The 18,322-nt window shown below is 37.4% G+C and overlaps 2 protein-coding genes across 2 annotated transcripts; one reads left to right on the plus strand and one right to left on the minus strand.

The window, feature by feature from the left end:
- Window positions 1-3,009: 3,009 nt before the first annotated feature.
- Window positions 3,010-5,426, minus strand: LOC125266180. The gene is made up of 7 exons (XM_048186633.1): window positions 5,079-5,426; window positions 4,803-4,964; window positions 4,346-4,603; window positions 4,037-4,144; window positions 3,761-3,943; window positions 3,298-3,555; window positions 3,010-3,192 (listed from the first exon to the last, which is right to left on the minus strand). Exons 1-7 carry the CDS (start codon window positions 5,424-5,426, stop codon window positions 3,043-3,045), a joined length of 1,467 nt encoding a protein of 488 aa, XP_048042590.1. The 3' UTR covers window positions 3,010-3,042.
- A 3,940-nt stretch (window positions 5,427-9,366) lies between these two features.
- On the plus strand, window positions 9,367-14,509 carry LOC125267463 (arrestin domain-containing protein 3-like). Its single transcript, XM_048189131.1, has 7 exons — window positions 9,367-9,957; window positions 10,052-10,093; window positions 10,454-10,514; window positions 11,937-12,084; window positions 12,196-12,292; window positions 12,881-13,137; window positions 13,353-14,509. The coding sequence occupies exons 1-7, from the start codon at window positions 9,696-9,698 to the stop codon at window positions 13,734-13,736; spliced, it is 1,251 nt and encodes a 416-aa protein (XP_048045088.1). The 5' UTR covers window positions 9,367-9,695; the 3' UTR covers window positions 13,737-14,509.
- The last annotated feature ends 3,813 nt before the right edge of the window (window positions 14,510-18,322 follow it).

Raw genomic sequence — 18,322 nt, forward strand, 5'->3', positions numbered from 1 at the left:
AAGGCATGCCTTAGGCCAGGTTCACACCGCAAGCATCAGCAGAGCATAAGCAGCACGTAAGCAGCGCGTATTTTTTTCGGTGTCCATGTTAACAGATGAGTTATCGTGTGTTTATATTGTGTGTTTATTACTTGAGTTTCTGTTTTTTTTGTCGTGGGCACAGACAAGCATTTAGTTGAAAATTTTTTTTGACACAGCTCTATAGGCTTGATTGGTCGCAGTATTTAGCAGTCAACGCTAGGTGCGTTCACATCACATTGTAATTACCGTAATTATGAGATTCCAACCTGTAAAAAGCGTCCTCGTAGAACTCCAACTTGTGAACTTGGAGAGCCATGCAGTGTTGCCATGTCCACGGTTTTCCTGTGGAATTCGGCTTCTTTTACACTGTTGCCGCAGGTTGTTTTTCATGTCTTCAGGTTAAATCAACCCCAAATAACGCGATATAGTCCCTGTAGCGCGAATTTTACCGTGGCCCCCCTGAAATGCGATTGGGATAGTTTTGAGGAGCAATTGGATGGGTTTCTTGGCAATCCTGATTACTAATGAGAAGAAACTTGTTCACTCCAATCACAGAACTGTATTCTGGATTACACCGGAGAATTCAAATGTTTCAGATCTTTTAATTAATCTCTGTCATTTGTTCAACTCAGCGCTGTTGATGTGTTGTTTGCGTTCCTTAACGTGAATTTGGCTACCAACATGTACTGAAACATTTCACATGTACAGACTTCTGCGCTGAACAACGCAATGAGTTTAACAACACTCGCAATGCAGATCACAGTTCATATCCGGAACGAGAGTGTTTCAAGTTTTTATGGACATATTTCATATTCTCTTCAACATCTGTAAATGAAGAAATTAAAACGTAAATATTAGTCTAATATTTAAATTTTAATGCTGTAGTATAACATAAAATAATTATTTTGTATTAAATACTCGATTTCTGTCATATGAAAAATTTTGATTAAGGTTAAGTTTACAGTAGGCTACTTCACTGGCGATACAATTATTATTTGCCTTTGCCTATAGCGGGGGTTTTCAATCTTTTAGATGTTATGGACCTTCTATGATTATCGTCATGTGAGGGACCAACATTCTATGCTATTCTATTCTATAGCTGAGTCGAAAGAGTGTTGCAAGACACCTGCCGTACGTGTGCTCATACACATCACATCATTTGAGTTCAGGATAAATGTAAACAGCAGCAATTTTACACCCAGTCAAAGTGTGATTTTCTGGGGTTTGGAGCTGAACTCAGTCTCCATGCGAGCACGTCTCTCTCAAGAGCATGTTCTCTCTCTAATGAACTGTCAGTTCAGAGAGGGAGCGAAAGTGCAACTTTTCACCCTCCACCTTTTTCCTCCATTGAGGATCAAAAGCTGAATGCTCTGTGTCCTGTCCGTGCATTTAATGACCACTTTCCGGACGAGCGATCTGCTCTTTATTTCATGGTTGCCCCTCACAAGGGGAGTCCCATATCTAAGCAATGCATCTCACATTGGCTTGTGAAAGCTATAGCTGTGGCATATGAATTGATGGGAGCGCAGCCCCCAGGAAACATCAGAGCTCATTCCACAAGGGGCTTAGCCGCATCTTGGGCCTTGTTCAGGGGTGTCACTGCAGGACATCTGCTCTGCTGCCAGCTAGGCTTCTCCTTATATGTTTGTGCATTACTACTGGGTGTCACCAGAACCTCGGTAGGACATTGCGTTTTAGGGGTGGGGTGGGCTGACTCTTTTTTCTTCCTTTTACACATTGTAATAAAGGAACAAGTGGTGAATGGGCCGGCAGACCGTGTACATTCATGTCACCTAGTGTGCATTTACAGGGTGTATATGTATGTGTTTCTGGATTTATTTACATGTGTGGGCCTCATACATGTTTCATGTCCTGCCTGTGCACAGCAGTCATGTGTGTGCATCAGGGTTGCCAGGTGCATGATAATGGGACATATCAGGCACCACCCCCTTGGGGTGACCATCCTTCTCTGGCTTACAGAACCTAACTGTGAGTGTATTGGGCAATCGGGGACCTGTCCATCTCCCATAGGTGGATCTCAAACACGAGATGGTGAAAGAGAACAATAGGTTACTGTTGTAACCCTGGTTCTCTGAAACAGAGTGGACAGATCCACCAGCTTTGCCGCGCTTGCCACACAAGAAGCAAACATACTTTACTGGAGAATAGAGGTGTGAGCAGCCCATATATGCTCTCAGGTAAGGGGATGGGGCCTTACTTGGCATTGGCTGCGTGCTTCTGTCTAGCCAGATTTGGTGCAATTGGATGCTTCTGCAGAGGTCAGGTATGGATGCCCTTCCCATAGGTGGATCTCTCCATGTAGGACATTTTTGCCCAGTCTCTTTCTTATGGAGGAGTCATGAACACTGACCTTAACTAAGGCAATTGAGGCTTGCAGTTCTTTGGATGTTATTGTGGGGTCTTTTGTGACCTCTTGGATGAGTCGTCGCTGCGCTCTTGGGGTAATTTTGGTCAGCTGGCCACTCCTGGGAAGGTTCACCACTGGTCCATGTTTTCACCATTTGTGGATAATGGCTCTCACTGTGGTTCGCTGGAGTCCCAAAGCTTTAGAAATGGCTTTATAACCATTTCCAGACTGATAGATCTCAAATACTTTCTTTCTCATTTGTTCCTGAATTTCTTTGGATCTCAACATGATGTGTAGCTTTTGAGGATCTTTTGGTCTACTTCACTTTGTCAGGCAGGTCCTATTTTAGTGATTTCTTGATTGTGGCTAGAGAAAATGAACTCAGGTGTGATAAACCACAGTTATGTTTTAACAGCGGGGGGCAAGCACTTTTTCACACAGGGCCATGTGGGTTTGGATTTTGTTTTCCCTTCATAATAAAAACCTTCATTTAAAAACTGAATTTTGTGTTTACTTGTGTTATCTTTGATTCATATTTAAATTTATTTGATGATCTGAAACATTAAAGTGTGACAAACATGCAAAAAAATAAAAAATCAGGAATGGGGCAAGCACTTTTTCACACCACTTCACCACCACCAATATTATAAATATTAAATATTTGAAATTATACAAAACTTTGTGAACATGCTACATAAATGGTCCATTTGCGCTAAGCTGCCTTGCTCTGACTGTTGGGCCTTGACTTCGATTGCCATGCGCTGCTTTTTTTGTGGGGGTGACTGGTCCACACCTGCATTGTCCTGTTGAAGGAACAGGCATAATCATGCAATGCTGAACAAATCTAATGAGTGATCCTTAAATCCATTTTTAAATCTAAGTAAAACTGAGAGATAGGAGGGTCTAACCAATGCTCTTTTCCGGCTCAGCTGGGACCCACACCAAAGGCTGCTCCGAATTTCCGGTGTCCACCGAGAAGCTTGATGGTTGTGGCTCTCCAGATTAAAGTTCTGTTGCTGCGTTTTTTCATTTAGGTTGTCATTTTCAACATAGAGCACCTTTGGAGCAGCCACAGGTGTCCCATGTGGGGACCCATCAGGCACGGGTGCTACCTGTGGGGTCCCTGAATGCACCGGCACACCTTTTGGGTCCACAACTGCATTGTCCTGTTGAAGGAACAGACATAATCATGTAATGCTGACCAAATTTAATGAGTGATCCTTAAAGTAAATTTAAAGACAAATTGCTTCTACCATTTCAATATGAAGGGGCTGAACTGAAAAGGATATGATTGTCATCCCAGATTAAATAATGACAGTGTTTTTTTTTTTTTTTAAATCTAAGTAAAACTGAGAGATAGGAGGGTCTAACCAATGTTTTTTTGCGGCTCAGCTGGGACCCACGCCGAAGGCTGCTCCGAATTTCCGGTCTCCTCCGAGAAGCTTGATGGTTGTGGCTCTCCAGATTAAAGTTCTGCTGCTGCGTCTTTTCATTTAGGTTGTCAGTTTCCACATATAGTTTTTGTGGAGGTGCCTGACACAGACCTACATTGTCCTGTTGAGGGAACAGATATAGTATTGTAATGCTGCACATGTTAAATGAGTGCTTCACTTCTTAGAAAGCTCTATGTGGGTTGTCTGTAAGCACCTTTGGAGCAGCCACAGGTGTCCCATGTGGGGACCCATCAGGCACGGGTGCTCCCTGTGGGGTCCCAGAATGCACCGGCACACCTTTAGGGTCCACACCTGCATTGTCCTGTTGAAGGAACAGACATAATCATGTAATGCTGACCAAATTTAATGAGTGATCCTTAAAGTAAATTTAAAGACAAATTGCTTCTACCAATTTAATATGAAGGGGCTGAACTGAAAAGGATATGATTGTCATCCCAGATTAAATTATGACAGTGTTTCTTTTTTTAAATCTAAGTAAAACTGAGAGATAGGAGGGTCTAACCGATGTTTTTTTGCGGCTCAGCTGGGACCCACGCCGAAGGCTGCTCCGAATTTCTGGTCTCCTCCGAGAAGCTTGATGGTTGTGGCTCTCCAGATTAAAGTTCTGCTGCTGTGTCTTTTCATTTAGGTTGTTAGTTTCCACATATAGCACCTTTGGAGCAGCCACGGGTGTCCCATGTGGGGACCCATCAGGCACGGGTGCTACCTGTGGGGTCCCCGAATGCACCAGCACACATTTAGGATCCACACCTGCATTGTCCTGTTGAAGAAACAGACAAAATTATGTAATGCTGACCAAATTTAATGAGTGATCCTTAAAGTAAATTTAAAGACAAATGGCTTCTACCCTTTTAATATGAAGGTACTGAACTGAAAAGGATATGATTGTCATCCAAGATTAAATTATGACAGTGTTTCATTTTTTAAATCTAAGTAAAACAGAGATAGGAGGGTCTAACCGATGATTTTTTGCGGCTCAGCTGGGACCCACGCCGAAGGCTGCTCCGAATTTCCGGTCTCCTCCGAGAAACTTGATGGTTGTGGCTCTCAAGATTAAAGTTCTGCTGCTTCGTCTTTTCATTTAGGTTGTCAGTTTCCACATATAGTTTTTGTGGAGGTGCCTGACACAGACCTACATTGTCTTGTTGAGGGAACAGATATAGTATTGTAATGCTGCACATGTTAAATGAGTGCTTCACTTCTTAGAATGCTCTATGTGGGTTGTCTGTAAGCACCTTTGGAGCAGCCACAGGTGTCCCATGTGGGGACCCATCAGGCACAGATGCTCCCTGTTTGGACCTGGCAGGGACAGGTCCTCCCTGAGCAATCTTCTGCCTTGACCGCTTTCTGGTCTTCCGTGTTGCATCTGAGAAGCCAGAGTGCTTGGACCTTCTCTGGGCCTTCTCAGATGCATCACTGAAGACCAGGGATGTGGGGCATGAAGTGTCTTGAGCCTCCACTAAATCCCCCCACATGCCCCCATACTCGGGCTCCTCGGATATAGGGAATGCAATTTCCACCATCGCCCACCACTTTCCAGCAGCAAGGGCCATGGTGAGCTCATCAGAATAAATACTGGGCATGGTTGACATAATCCAATAGATTCCAATGTTTGATGTGATGGTGAAATGACTATATGCAATCTGTAACTGTGAAACTATGAAATAAAGAGAAAAGGAAGATATAAGATGAGTAAACATACAGTATAAGAACCTGAAAGCTTGTTGTTTTAAGCCCAAAGTATATTTATGTCATCTGCGTTCTGCAATTTTCATGATCAGAAGGTGTTTGCACTGACGGTGTGTGTACAACTGCGCATACTAGAGATGCACTGATTGCAATTTTCTTGGCCGATACTGATTTCCAATTTTTTGTTAGTGTGATCTGCCGATACCGATTTTTGCTGATTCCGATTTTCTTTCTAAGAACTATAATTGACAACATAAACAAACAAAAATCTACTTTTCTTCAACGCAAAGTTTTATTTTCATTAAAAAAACACAAGTAAAAAGTCAGTAATAAAATATAAACAGCTCAAATAAATGCAATAGAATAAAGAGAGCTATGAAACTAAGTTTTTCAGGTTAACTGGGTTTTTATTCAGGTAAGAAATACTACAGAAAATAAAGTAATCAAATGTAAAATAACACATTCAGTTTAACGATTCAAAACTGACTGTGTTTATCTGAATACTCGCCAAGTTTGCTTGTGCCGCTAGTTTTGAAATACTTTTGTATGTATTTGACAGTTTAAGCACAGTAAGCCACTTATTTCTGTCTCGTGGCTTGTCCGCTCCACTTATGTAGATCAGTGGTGGGCGCGATTTTGGTGTGAGCGCGAAACCTTGATTCTAGTTAATTTAACATGGTTGATTCTATTGGATTTTACTTGTCTCAATCATGTGGAACCACTGTCCATGATTGAATTGAGTAAGTTGGACATAACTATTTTACATAGATTCTTCCTTAGTCAGTTGTTTTGTCAATCTGTGCCCAACCATAGTAAATAAGTTGAATCAACCTTAATAAATTAAGTTGACCCAATGTAAGTAAATTTAATTGGAATAACAGAATTGCATAATGCTGAAATAAAGCAACTTAATCATGTGGAAATCGTTTCCATGATTTTTTTTTATGTTCGTTCAAAGAGTTATTTTTTTGAGTGTATGTCAAACTCATCCATTCGTTAACAGCTGTGCAGACACGACTATGCACGTGATTAAGAATGAGCAGAACGTGGAAAACTAAGTATACCCATGTATAAAAAGTAAAGGCCTATGGTGTATGCCCAGTGGTGGTCTATCAGAAAAGTGAAGGGAGGCTGAGACACAAATCAGCTTAAGGTCAGTCAACTTTCACTATCACCTCAGTGTGTCATCAGATCTGCAATCGGTTGGTCAATGAAACATAAATGATAAAGTTATCAATTTTTCTTTTGATCATTAGCTATTTATTTAGATATCAGCCTCCCATTTCCACACAAACCACCACTGCATGCCTATTTATTTATCTAAATGTACAGTAAATTCAAATAACATTCTACTATTTCAGCAGAAAGATTAAAATTCAGATCCCCAATCCCTGTGTAAAGAGTATACTCACAACACTCGCCGACTCGCTACAAAAGGAGTTTAGCCTCTGCACTCGTGCTTATACTCATCGAACGTTCTGATCGAACTCATCGAACGCGGTGACATCACAGTGGAACACAAGAAGAGTTTGAGTGAATGAAGACATACACTGTTTCGTTAGATTAAAATTGAACATGCAATACAAATACAAAGAGTGACTAAGCATTTTTAATTAGTGCAACACAGACTATTTAAGACTGGCTATGACTCGGTGACAAATGTAAGACACTCTTCTTTGCTCCTCAAACACATACAACATGAGTTTTTACATATGTTTCTTGAGTAAAGAAAGTGCTGTACTTATTCAAACAAACAGTTGTTTACTTACCCTAATATTGTAAACAAGCAGAGATCTCTCTTCAAACGGCGTGTAGCACTTCTTTTACGATAGAGGCGTGTGGAGTTGTGAGGTTTGACTGACAGTTTGAAGAGCCAATGGAGTTACGAGGTTTAGTCACAAGCTCTTTTTAAAACTTTTCACTGGTTAAATAAATATTTCAAAACCCGCAGAGAGACGTAAAGGATGACCATTATGATTTATGAAAAGAAAATAAATAAGAAATTACGAAATTCAGAGATACAATGTTTCTGCACAACAGCAACCAGGCGGAAAAAAATGTGTTTATCTGGCCAAAATATATTTGAAATATAAGGTAAATATATGTGGTAAACAGTGAAGTTTGATGAAATATATTTTTGAAACTGAAAATATATTTTCTTTCAACCTTCATATACTTAAAATATATTTAAAAATGTATTTCAGGGGCAAGAAAATACATTTAGAAATATATTTTAGGGCACAAGAAAATACATTTCAGCCAATGCAAATGTGGGTGGAAGAAAGCTTTGCAATCAAAACTATCTTCCATTAAATGTTAGAAGTATTTTAAACACTTACAGAAAAAAAAACAAAAAAAAAACATGAATTTCCCCATATTTTTCACATTAACCACTTTTGTCCATATGATCTTCCCAAAAAAATACAGAGTGAGCATATCATATGGCACTTGATCCCCAGCCTAGAAACACCCTCACAGATGTGTATTTGAATATATTAATTAAATTACTTTTTTTTTGTCATTTAATGTCAGCGTTTAAATGCACATCAAATAAAATGAATTAATCAGTAAATCGCTAGATGTACGATGTTAATAACTGTGACGTAATTTCAACTGACTTTTGGAGCCACGCGACTACTGTACCACCTGACCGCTGCAGATTCATATCAGAGATCGTATTATTACAGGGATACATGCCCTGCGTCTCAATCAACTCGCCTAGCTCCCTAGGTCGTGAATCAAATGTATGTGGCTGATTCCCTGATCAGTGCCCTGACTACTGAACTAGGGAGCTGATTGAGACGCACCAAAAGAGTATAGAACCCAAGAGGCGACACTCTGATAATTTTTGGGTAACAGCCACTAGATGGCTCTCCGGTAGAGCGGCTGCCATTATGGTGTGAAAATACTAACTGGACCATTGAATCCTTCACATCTTACGCACCCAAAATTGGCGAATTTCACTGACAAATCAGAAGTGCAATAGAACAGTGTTTTAAATTAAGTCACCAGTAAATTGTATGGCTCCTACAGTAAATGTTGTAGTATTGTCTTAGGCCTATATATGTTTTATTTTACCAGCTGTGGAATCCAACCATTCAACCATCTTTATTGAGTAATTCCGTTTTATGCAACTTTACACATTTATTAATAGTAAATTAATAATTAATAAATTTAAGATCATGTTTGCAGCGACCATATATTTCAGACCTAGTGGAGTAATAGTAATAATAGTATCACTCCACTAGGTCTGAATTGAATATATATATTATATGTTGTAATGGATCACACTACAAACATAATGATCTTATAATGCAGCTTGGAGCCGCTGCTGTGACGCTGTACAAACGCTTCCAGTGTGAATACTCGCGCGTCTCTGCAGCTGCTGTTCACGCTCACGCGCCGCTGACGCTTGCGGTGTGAACCCGGCCTTAGGAGCCATAATCTAACACAGTGATAAGCCATATACAGATAGCCTATTACATGGATCAGGAGAAGTTTGTTTTACCACAGTTTTTAAAATATTTTAATTATGAAACTCTACAGTAAATTTTAAATTTCATTGAATTAGTAGATTTAGGGTTGAGAGTAGGTTTTTAGCTATTACCATGTCTGTTTGCTTGTATAATTTCTTTTGTTTTATTAACAGCATATTTCATACTTAAGATTTGGAAGCAATATAAGTTAGCCTTACAAACATTTAATAGGCCTACATAAAACAAAGATTGTCTCACAGTCAGGACATCAATGTGTTTGTTTTTTGTTTTGTTTTTTTGCGGGAAGCGTAACTTGTAGGGGCGTGGTATGTAGTCCTGCGGTGTGCAAACTGGCAGATCCTGATTTCACTTCTCCCCCTTAAACACAGTCACATACTCGTCTCCTTTGAATATGGGGCGTTTGAGAAGTTAGGCATCTCAAACGAACGACTTTGAATTCATCCCCGACTACAAGCGGCCAACTTCGCCGGCGATACAAAGACTTTAGGGAAGAAATATGCCGTCTTGTTATGTGCCGCACTGCACACAGCCAACCTATGCCCCACCCACAGCTGGAAGTTACATACTTTGCTGATTGTTTCCTGCATATCGCGTGCAAGACTGTAAAGCGATTCCATAAGGCAATCAAGCATCAGAAGCGGATTTACTGCCTGGACTGGAGACACGATGTCCCTCACTGTAAAAAACATTTCTGTCGTTTACAACCCTATCAATCAGAACAATACCTTCACCAGTGGGGATTCTATATCGGGACAAGTCATTCTAGATGTAGCGAAGGACACGCAAATGCAGTCTTTGAGTGTGAAAATTAAAGGGAAAGCAGAGGTTTGCTGGAGCGAGCGTCACGGTAAAACCACTGTTGTTTACTCGGATAAGGAGAAGTATTATTCCGTGGAGAGGTTTTTCGTTCGGGAGGACAAAACACATGGTAGGAGGAACTACAGATGTAGTTTTGTATTACAGTTAGTTAAAATCAGGTCGATTTAACCAGCTGTATTTTGTGTTGTAACTTGATCTTGTAGGTAATGACCATGAGATGCTGAAGGATCCATCAGGACAGCCGTGTAAGTCTGTGCATGAATTAGATTAATATTGCAATGCTTGTTTTCGCCACGGACTAAAACCATTTAAAAGATAATTGGGACTTAATCTCACAATTCTGACTTTCCCCCCCTCACAATTGTGAGATATAAACACGCAATTGCAATTTATAAAGACAATTTCTGAGGGGGGGGGGACTTTTTCTCAGAATTGCGAGTTTATAACACAACTGACTATAACTGGCAAATTGCGTGTTATAAAGTCAGAATTGCTAGATATAAACACGCAATTCTGACTTTATAACACGCAATTGCAAGAAACTCAGAATTCTGAGAGGAAAAGTCATTTTCTAAAGTTAACTTTCTTTGATTTTTACTTGTTAGATTCAGCGGTTGTGGCACCAGGTCGTCATGTTTACCCATTCGCCTTTCAGTTGCCTCAACAGTAAGTTACGGGTTCGTTGCATCTCGTAAAGTGTAATTGAATCGGCAAAAAAATAAAATAAAATAGAACATTTACTTTTTTTCAGTATTTCTTTTTCTGAATTTCAACCTTGATACTACATTCTGCTGTAGGGGAGAGTGGGGTAAAATGAGCCATTTTTTACTTATGTGGTCCTCAACATAAGAGAAAATGAGGCAAAAGTACAATGAAAGTATTTTAAGTAATTCCAGGATTTTTTTGTATCATTTTAAATGATCAGAATACATCTATGACAAATGGTTCTAAAAATATGGCTTCTTATAAAAAAAGTGTTTCTCTGGCTCAATTTACCCCAGGTTAGGGGTAAATTGATCTAGGTCAGTAGGTGGGTGTAAACTGACCATCTAATTGAATCTGAATCAAACCCGTGTGAAATTTTAAAGATACCTGTTTTAAAAACTAATTTAATAATCAAATTTCCTTTCACAAATATTCTTTGTAAAAATATTTTACAAATACTACTTTTTTTTAAAGCTAAATTAAACAACATAAAACCAAATGAAGTTGAAATTTCAGTATGTTTAATTGTTTGCATTTCTGAAACACTTTGTTGAACACCAAAGTTGTAACCTTCCCATAAACAGACTAAACAGAGAGTTTGTTGAGTACAATTAAATAAAACCTAAATAAGAAGGAATAAATGTCAATGAAACTAATGAACATTTTAGTCAAAAGGTTTTTGACATGGTAGTTTTTCTGCAATGTCGACCATGTTAGGCCATTAGAGATTACAGGTGGAAAGATATATATGATTAAACATCCTTTGGTTCATATCATGAATGATTTGGTGTACTTGTACACCGTTCCTATCAAATAAACTCAAAAATAAAGATAAACTAAAGCAGTTGCGTAATATTACATTGAAATGACACCAGTTTATGCTTCAGATTTAACTTAAATTCAGTGCCTTATGGTGGGGTAAGTTAAAACGCTGACTCAATTTACCCCACAGCATTTGGCTCACTTTGCCCCATAGCTGGCATTTTAGGAAAAGCTAGCTAGCCGACCAATTCAGAATAATATTTAGCTAAATGACTTGCATGGTTTTATATGTTGCTAAATCACCAATATGCGTCATACACATATTTTTAGACCTGGACAAATTTGCTTTGATGAAACAGCCATTACATCTGTCATGTTAAAATTTTACTTTGACAAGCCAAATCAGTTTTTAAAGTAAATAAGCGACTTCCACTCCTCCCATGTGCTTCTCCATTTCACAGTCTGGCAGAAATGATGGGTGGTTCTAAAATATATGGTCACATGACAATAAAATGGTATGGTTGCCAAGATACAGGAGGTGTGTCAACTTACCCACTGGCTCATCTTACCCCACTCTCCCCTATAATTACTCTGTTTACACGTGGCATTGTTTTCTTATAGGCACTTCCCACCAACCTTCAAAGGTTCAGTTGGAAAAGTTGTCTACTCTTTGGAGACTAAACTATCCCGATCAATGCGTATTTCTAGCAAAGCCAAAGCAGAGTTTCACTATGTCCCCAGTCCTGTTGTGTCCAATCCTGAACTAATGGTGAGATTACAAGTAAAATCCCATGCACTATCTTTCTAATCTATACCATACATTCCTCTACAAAGTTTTGAGGTTCAGTCACCTCTGTTTTACATGTTTTGTCTTGATTAGGTACCTCAACACGGAACCAAGGATAAACAAATGAAACTCTTCACCTCTGGGAGTGTCTCCATGAACATAAAGACTGAGAAAATGGGATACTACCTTGGTAAAGTTATATATATTATTAGAACACCTCAGCATGTTTTTTTGTTTGTCAAACTCAAAGTTGGATCGTTGTAGGCAATCATTTCTGAATCTTTGTAAGAAGATGAAATGTAAAAAAATTGCAAACACCAAAGGTGAGAGGTGGATGGACATTTTCCATGAGTTTCTTGTTTACTCTCTGTAAGCACTCTTGTGTAAGCAAGCAGATGATGATGATGAATGTGGTCTTTTCAGATCATGTGATTCAGCTATTTTAATAATTGACAAAGAAGTTACACATTTCATGCTTGAAATCAACCACAAGTCCATCTGAACACACGCACCACTTGTAGATCTGGTTTTACTTGTTTTTCCCCCCAATGCAACATAGACTTGTTGTGGAAAAGCATAATTTATAGCTTGCACAAAATGTATACATACAATCATAATGTTACTTTTTTAAAGTTCTTTTTCTTTATACATTTTTAATTGTGTATTTTTATATCTCATATAACATGATTCTGAATGAGGAGGTCTATTTTGTCAGAATAGACAGTTATAGTTTCTAGTGATAATTTACCTAATTGTGTCTTATTGTGCCTCACTACAGGAGAGGGCTTGAAAGTTTTGACTGAAGTTCAGAACAATTCATCCCGTGCAATCAAGCCAAAATACCGCCTGTATGAAAAACACAGTTTTTTCGCAAATGGAAAGAGAAAACTTAACACACGTGACGTTTTGAAAGAGGAAGGGGAACCCATTGAGCCAAACTCAAAGAAAACTGTCACCAAAGTGCTGCCCATTCCACCCAACTTTACCATCTCTATCCTAAACTGTAGGATCCTCAAGGTTGAGTACAGACTCGTGGTAAGTTTCAGCATCTAAAGCAAAGAGTAACTCATTGCAATGAAGTGAAGAAATACATTAGGCATATCAGTATGTTATATTGTTCTGTATTTTAAAGCTGGATTTCATCTTTTAAATCAAGGGCTGTGCTGATTGCTCATCTTGTACATAGACACAGTTCAAATTAAACTTTTTTTTTTTTTTTTCTTTTTTTAACATGTGTGCTTTGTGCCTAGGTCTACCTGGACGTGCCGTATGCCTTTGACCCGGAGATCAAATTCCCAGTAGTGATTCTTCCTCTTCAGTCTTTATCAGGTGCAAATAGTGCTCCAAACAGTGACTTTGGAATCTGGAATCAACCAGCAGGAGGCAATGTGTACCCCAACCCACCTCCTATGCCTCCATCTGCCCCACCACTTAATGCTGTTGGACAACCTGGTCAGTTTGGTGCCCCTGGCTACTACGGACCTCCTTTGAATCAGTTTCCTGCTCCTGGTTACCCTGGACCTCCTGGTCAATTTGGTCCCTCATTTTCTCATCAGTCTGATTCATCAGCTCCACCTTCATATCAGGAATATCAATTACATCCACAGTTGCCAGACCACCCTGAAAAAGCTTAGAATTACCTTCTAGGTTTCTTTTATTATTATTATTATTTTATCTAGATTGCTAGAATTATTCATATTAATATGTATCCTTTTATATTTCTAGTTAGGGATGTTGATTGTTAAGCTAAAAACATAGACCCTATATTGTTTATTTTTGTCTTTATAAACCTTCATTATAATGCTACATTTTACATCCCTTAAAAAAATATAAATCCTGATTTATTTATTTTGAAGTAGATTACTGTTCCCAGAAATGTTGTATGCCTTATACCATTGCAGGAAAAAAGTATGTGAAACCTTGAATTTACTGTGACTTTCTACATAAGTGTTAATTTACAGCAGAGTCTACTTAAAACACAAACATATGTTTTCATGTTTTTTAACACTGTGAGCTAGAAGCTTTTAATACTGCAGCTAGAATGAATAAGTGTTTTATATATTTTTATGCATGTATGAAGCAATCTTGTAAACAGATTAGTTAAAAATGATGTATTGATGCTGTTTGCAGAAAAAGAGTAGCCTTTTTTTTAAATATGGGAAAAGGGACAATTATTTAATCTAATAATTATATATTTAAAGCTACGATGTGTAACTTTGGGCCATGTAGATAAAACTGCTTGTGCCTTGCGGAAGAACATTGTTTGAATGTGCTTTGTAACACCGGTGAACACATGGAAATCTAAAAGATATAAATCTGAGCAGGTGCCATGTTTTATGTTGTTGTTTTGACTTTATTGGAAACATTGATATTTTTAAATAAATTATGTATCAGTCATTTAACAAAAGTTTTTTTTGTTTGTTTTTACAACCGTGAACCTCCAGGGGCCTATAGACCTGATGCGCCAGAGAATCTTTAGAATTTTGTCTTTGAACTTTTGTTTTTGCGGTAGAAGTTATCATGAGCAGTGTAATGTTTGAAGCGGATGTCATAACAAATGTCAGTAGACTGGGAAGATTTTAAAATGAGCGGTTCATTCATAAATCTGTAAGATCTTACCTTAATGCTGTGGAAATACAAGCTGGAAGACAGAACAATGAGCACAGCTTTAAAAAGGGGTGGGGCTACATTCTATACCATGAAACCGGTTTAGATGAAAGGGTTAGTTCACCCAAAAATGAAAATTCTTAAATACTCACCCTCATGTCGTTCCACACCCGTAAGACCTTTGGTCATCTTCGGAACACAAATTAAGATATTTTTGATAAAATCCGATGGCTCAGTGAGGCCTCCATTGCCAGCAATAACACTCCCATTTTCAATGCCCAGAAAGATACTAAAGACATATTTAAAAGTGGTTCAACTTTAATATTATAAAGTGACTAGAATACTTTTTGTGCACTAAAAAGCGACTTTATTCAACAATATCTAGTGATGGGCGATTTCAAATATCAAAAAGCTTTACGAATCGATTGTCAGAAACAGTTCAGAATCTTGAAATTCTGACTTTTTTTTGCAATTGTGCGATCTCATATTTCTGGCTTTAATTCTTACAAATGCAAGACATAAACTGAACATTTATCCTCATGAAAACGTATTTTAGATTTTTTTAAACATTTGCATTCATTCACAGGCAAAGCGTAGAGTAGATATAGACAGCATTATTTTCTTTTTCTAAAAAAACATGGACCAAATATCATGAAACTTCTTTAAAATTGACTCTGACCATGACTTTTGTCCTTTTTTATTACTTTATCTTTTAAAACCGTACATGCCACTGATATGTGCTGATGTGTGTTATAGGGGATGGGCTTTTCACATGTTTTGAGAGGAGTTTTGAAAGTTAATGTACTGTAAACGACAAAACATTTGCTGGATCCCTGAAGGTATTAGTTTAGGAATAAACATTATCTAAATAATGGCACAAAGTCACTTTCCAAAACCTTTACCCTCTCCTGTCCTCTCTGTCAACCTCCACCTGAACTGCAGAAAGCATCACAACTTTCAAGCAGCTCATAACACACCTTTTCCGCCAGCACTTAACCACCCCACAGCTAATGCTCCTCTATTGTAAGTCACTTTGGATAAAAATGTCTGCTTAATGCTTAAATATAAATGCTGTCATCGATTTATTAAAATCAGGAATTATTATCTTTACTCTTGCAAATCATTATACAATGTATGGTGAATTTCAGGAGAGCTCAAATGACTAGTCTACATATCCATGAAAACAGCATTTCTCTTTATTAAAAAAAAAAAAAAAAAAAAAAAAAAAAAAAAAATCAGTATACACCATTTCAAAAGAAAGGTTCCATGACAAAAACACATATTGTATTTTATTCTTACTTTAAGTGTACAGCTGGTAGTTTAACAATGGTGGGCTAATAGTAGATTACACATGCTTACATGTGCAACAGAACTGTGATGTAACAACTGAAAGTAAATTCCAAGAATGACGGAAATAGTGACATATTACCCATTGACTTCTTCCCTGTTTTCTGTATACACCTCAATAACACTCCCACACATTCAAAAATAAATGCAGCTGCTGTAGAGTAGCCAGTTTGGGCAGCAATATTTTTGCTATATATTATTAAATTTGAAAATAAATCATAAATACATGTGCTGTTATTATATGGAAGTTTTTTTAATAGTTGATTTACAACTATATGAATCCTTTCTGCAACACTGGCTCTTAGATGAGAGCAGAAATGTCAGTAGGCCTACTGGTGACCACATTCAATATTCAGGTGGAATCTATGAAAAATTAAGGATAATTATATTATGGGGCCTCAGCATCAGGGTTGAAAAGATTACATCAGTAAACCCCCTTAGAGACATGTTTACATCTATTAATACATGCAGGTCAAGAAAAGATTTAGTGTAAGTGACCATAGAATGGAAAAATCAAGTGCATGCCAAAATGAAGTGTCATACATCAAGTCCATCCCACACCCCTCTTTCTGCTAGGAATATTGTAAGATGATGCTAAATTATGCTAATAGCTTATTGTATCCATTTTTTTAATCAATACTGTTCAGAAAACTTTTTTTTTTTTCACTTTTCAGCTTCCTCAAAATTTTGTTCAGTTTTTTTTTAGACTATGCCCCCTTTAATGAGTTAAGAATTCAGGCGTTCTCACACTCTTTAACCTTTAAAAAATGCCGGTCAATTTTGGCCTGTTTTGATTTTTGAGTTGTCAGAAATACTGGTTAACCTATGAATTTTTCCTTGACATTTTGTGATTTTTCTCATAGAGTCACAAACTTGCATCCAAAGTGAGGATACACTAATGTGTTTTGAAGTGTACACATATATATATATATATATATATATATATATATATATATATATATATATATATATATATATATATATATATTTTTTTTTTTTTTACAATTTTTGTTTGTGGATCAATTTGACCCACATATTTTTATGATCCAAGGCAACTATAAAGACCCAAAATGAAAACATTTCTTGCTCTTATGTATGATTGATTTTTTATACCCTATGAAGGTGAAAAGGAGCTTTTCCAAACTTATTTCAGTACTGAAAATATTAAACATCATGAACATTTATGTTTTTATTGCTTAATAGTCATTGAGATTGTATTTTAACAAATTTAATTGTATTATTAACATTTGCCATGTCAACAAGTGAGTCATAAATACTCGCACAGCAATGTTTAACACTACAGTCAAATGAATTATTAAAAAACAAAAAGAATATGCACCCTCCAACATTTCTCTGAGATAAATATAAATAAAGACAATTATAAGTTTTATTTGTTAATCAGGGACGCAGTATGTATATTATGTATAAGAATGAAATATTCTGGGTTAAATAAAAGAAAAGCATATTCCTTGTTTTACATCATTATGACTATAGGGAAATGCGTTATTTTTTTAACCAGAGTGAAATGAACGAATACAGTAGTCTTCACAGAGACATGACTCCCCCTGCAGGGCATAAAGATAAACACAACAAGATGGTGTCAACTCCAAAATGCATCATTAACTTCACGTTTTACTATTTCTGTGTATTGCAGTGGTGGTTGGCTGTACAAATTCAGTCCAGAATAATGATGTGTTTAGACCAAATAAATCACCAAAAATGGATATAACCAATATGGCAGCCCCTTCAAGATGGCAACATGTGTTCAATACTCCGTTTTAAGTGTAGTCAATTTTAAGAGCTGCAATGTTACACTGGATACAGAACTTTTCACATATTGCTTAGATGGATTTTACTTGGATTCAACAACTTGGACTTTATATCAGTGCTTTTCAGCACCTATACTGGAATATTTGACCTAAGGCCTGTTTTGTTTTTTACAAGAATCTTCAATCAAGGCATCTGTCTTGGCTCTCATAGGCACTTCGATCAAGGTACTGCACACGGACATTCATTTTGTGAGACTGAGCTTTTTGAGTAGCACACAGACTGCTAAGATTGTGTTATTTACATACTCTTTTTACATAAATTTTTTCTTCAATGCTACATTTATACTTTGTGACAATGAATCTCAGTTTGTGGGATCTCTGCCTTATAGTTTTTGTGTGCTTTGAGAATGTTGGAACTATATTAAGAAGAGATATGTTTTACAGTAGTTTATCAACTTTTTAATTGATTCTACAAATGTACATTGGAATCAAAGTAT

Source organism: Megalobrama amblycephala, linkage group LG4, assembly GCF_018812025.1.
Source record: "Megalobrama amblycephala isolate DHTTF-2021 linkage group LG4, ASM1881202v1, whole genome shotgun sequence".
Lineage (NCBI taxonomy): Eukaryota > Metazoa > Chordata > Actinopteri > Cypriniformes > Xenocyprididae > Megalobrama > Megalobrama amblycephala.

Excerpts from the sequence above, each read along its gene's own strand:
- LOC125267463 (XM_048189131.1), top strand. The coding sequence starts at position 9,696 with ATGTCCCTCACTGTAAAAAACATTTCTGTCGTTTACAACCCTATCAAT. Across the intron at positions 9,958-10,051 it reads TCGGGAGGACAAAACACATG|GTAATGACCATGAGATGCTG; the intron begins GTAGGAGGAACT and ends TTGATCTTGTAG. Across the intron at positions 13,138-13,352 it reads AGGTTGAGTACAGACTCGTG|GTCTACCTGGACGTGCCGTA; the intron begins GTAAGTTTCAGC and ends CTTTGTGCCTAG.
- LOC125266180 (XM_048186633.1), bottom strand. The coding sequence starts at position 5,426 with ATGCCCAGTATTTATTCTGATGAGCTCACCATGGCCCTTGCTGCTGGA. Across the intron at positions 4,965-5,078 it reads CACCTGTGGCTGCTCCAAAG|GCACCTCCACAAAAACTATA; the intron begins GTGCTTACAGAC and ends GGTCTGTGTCAG. Across the intron at positions 4,604-4,802 it reads TGAGCCGCAAAAAATCATCG|GACAATGCAGGTGTGGATCC; the intron begins GTTAGACCCTCC and ends TTTCTTCAACAG.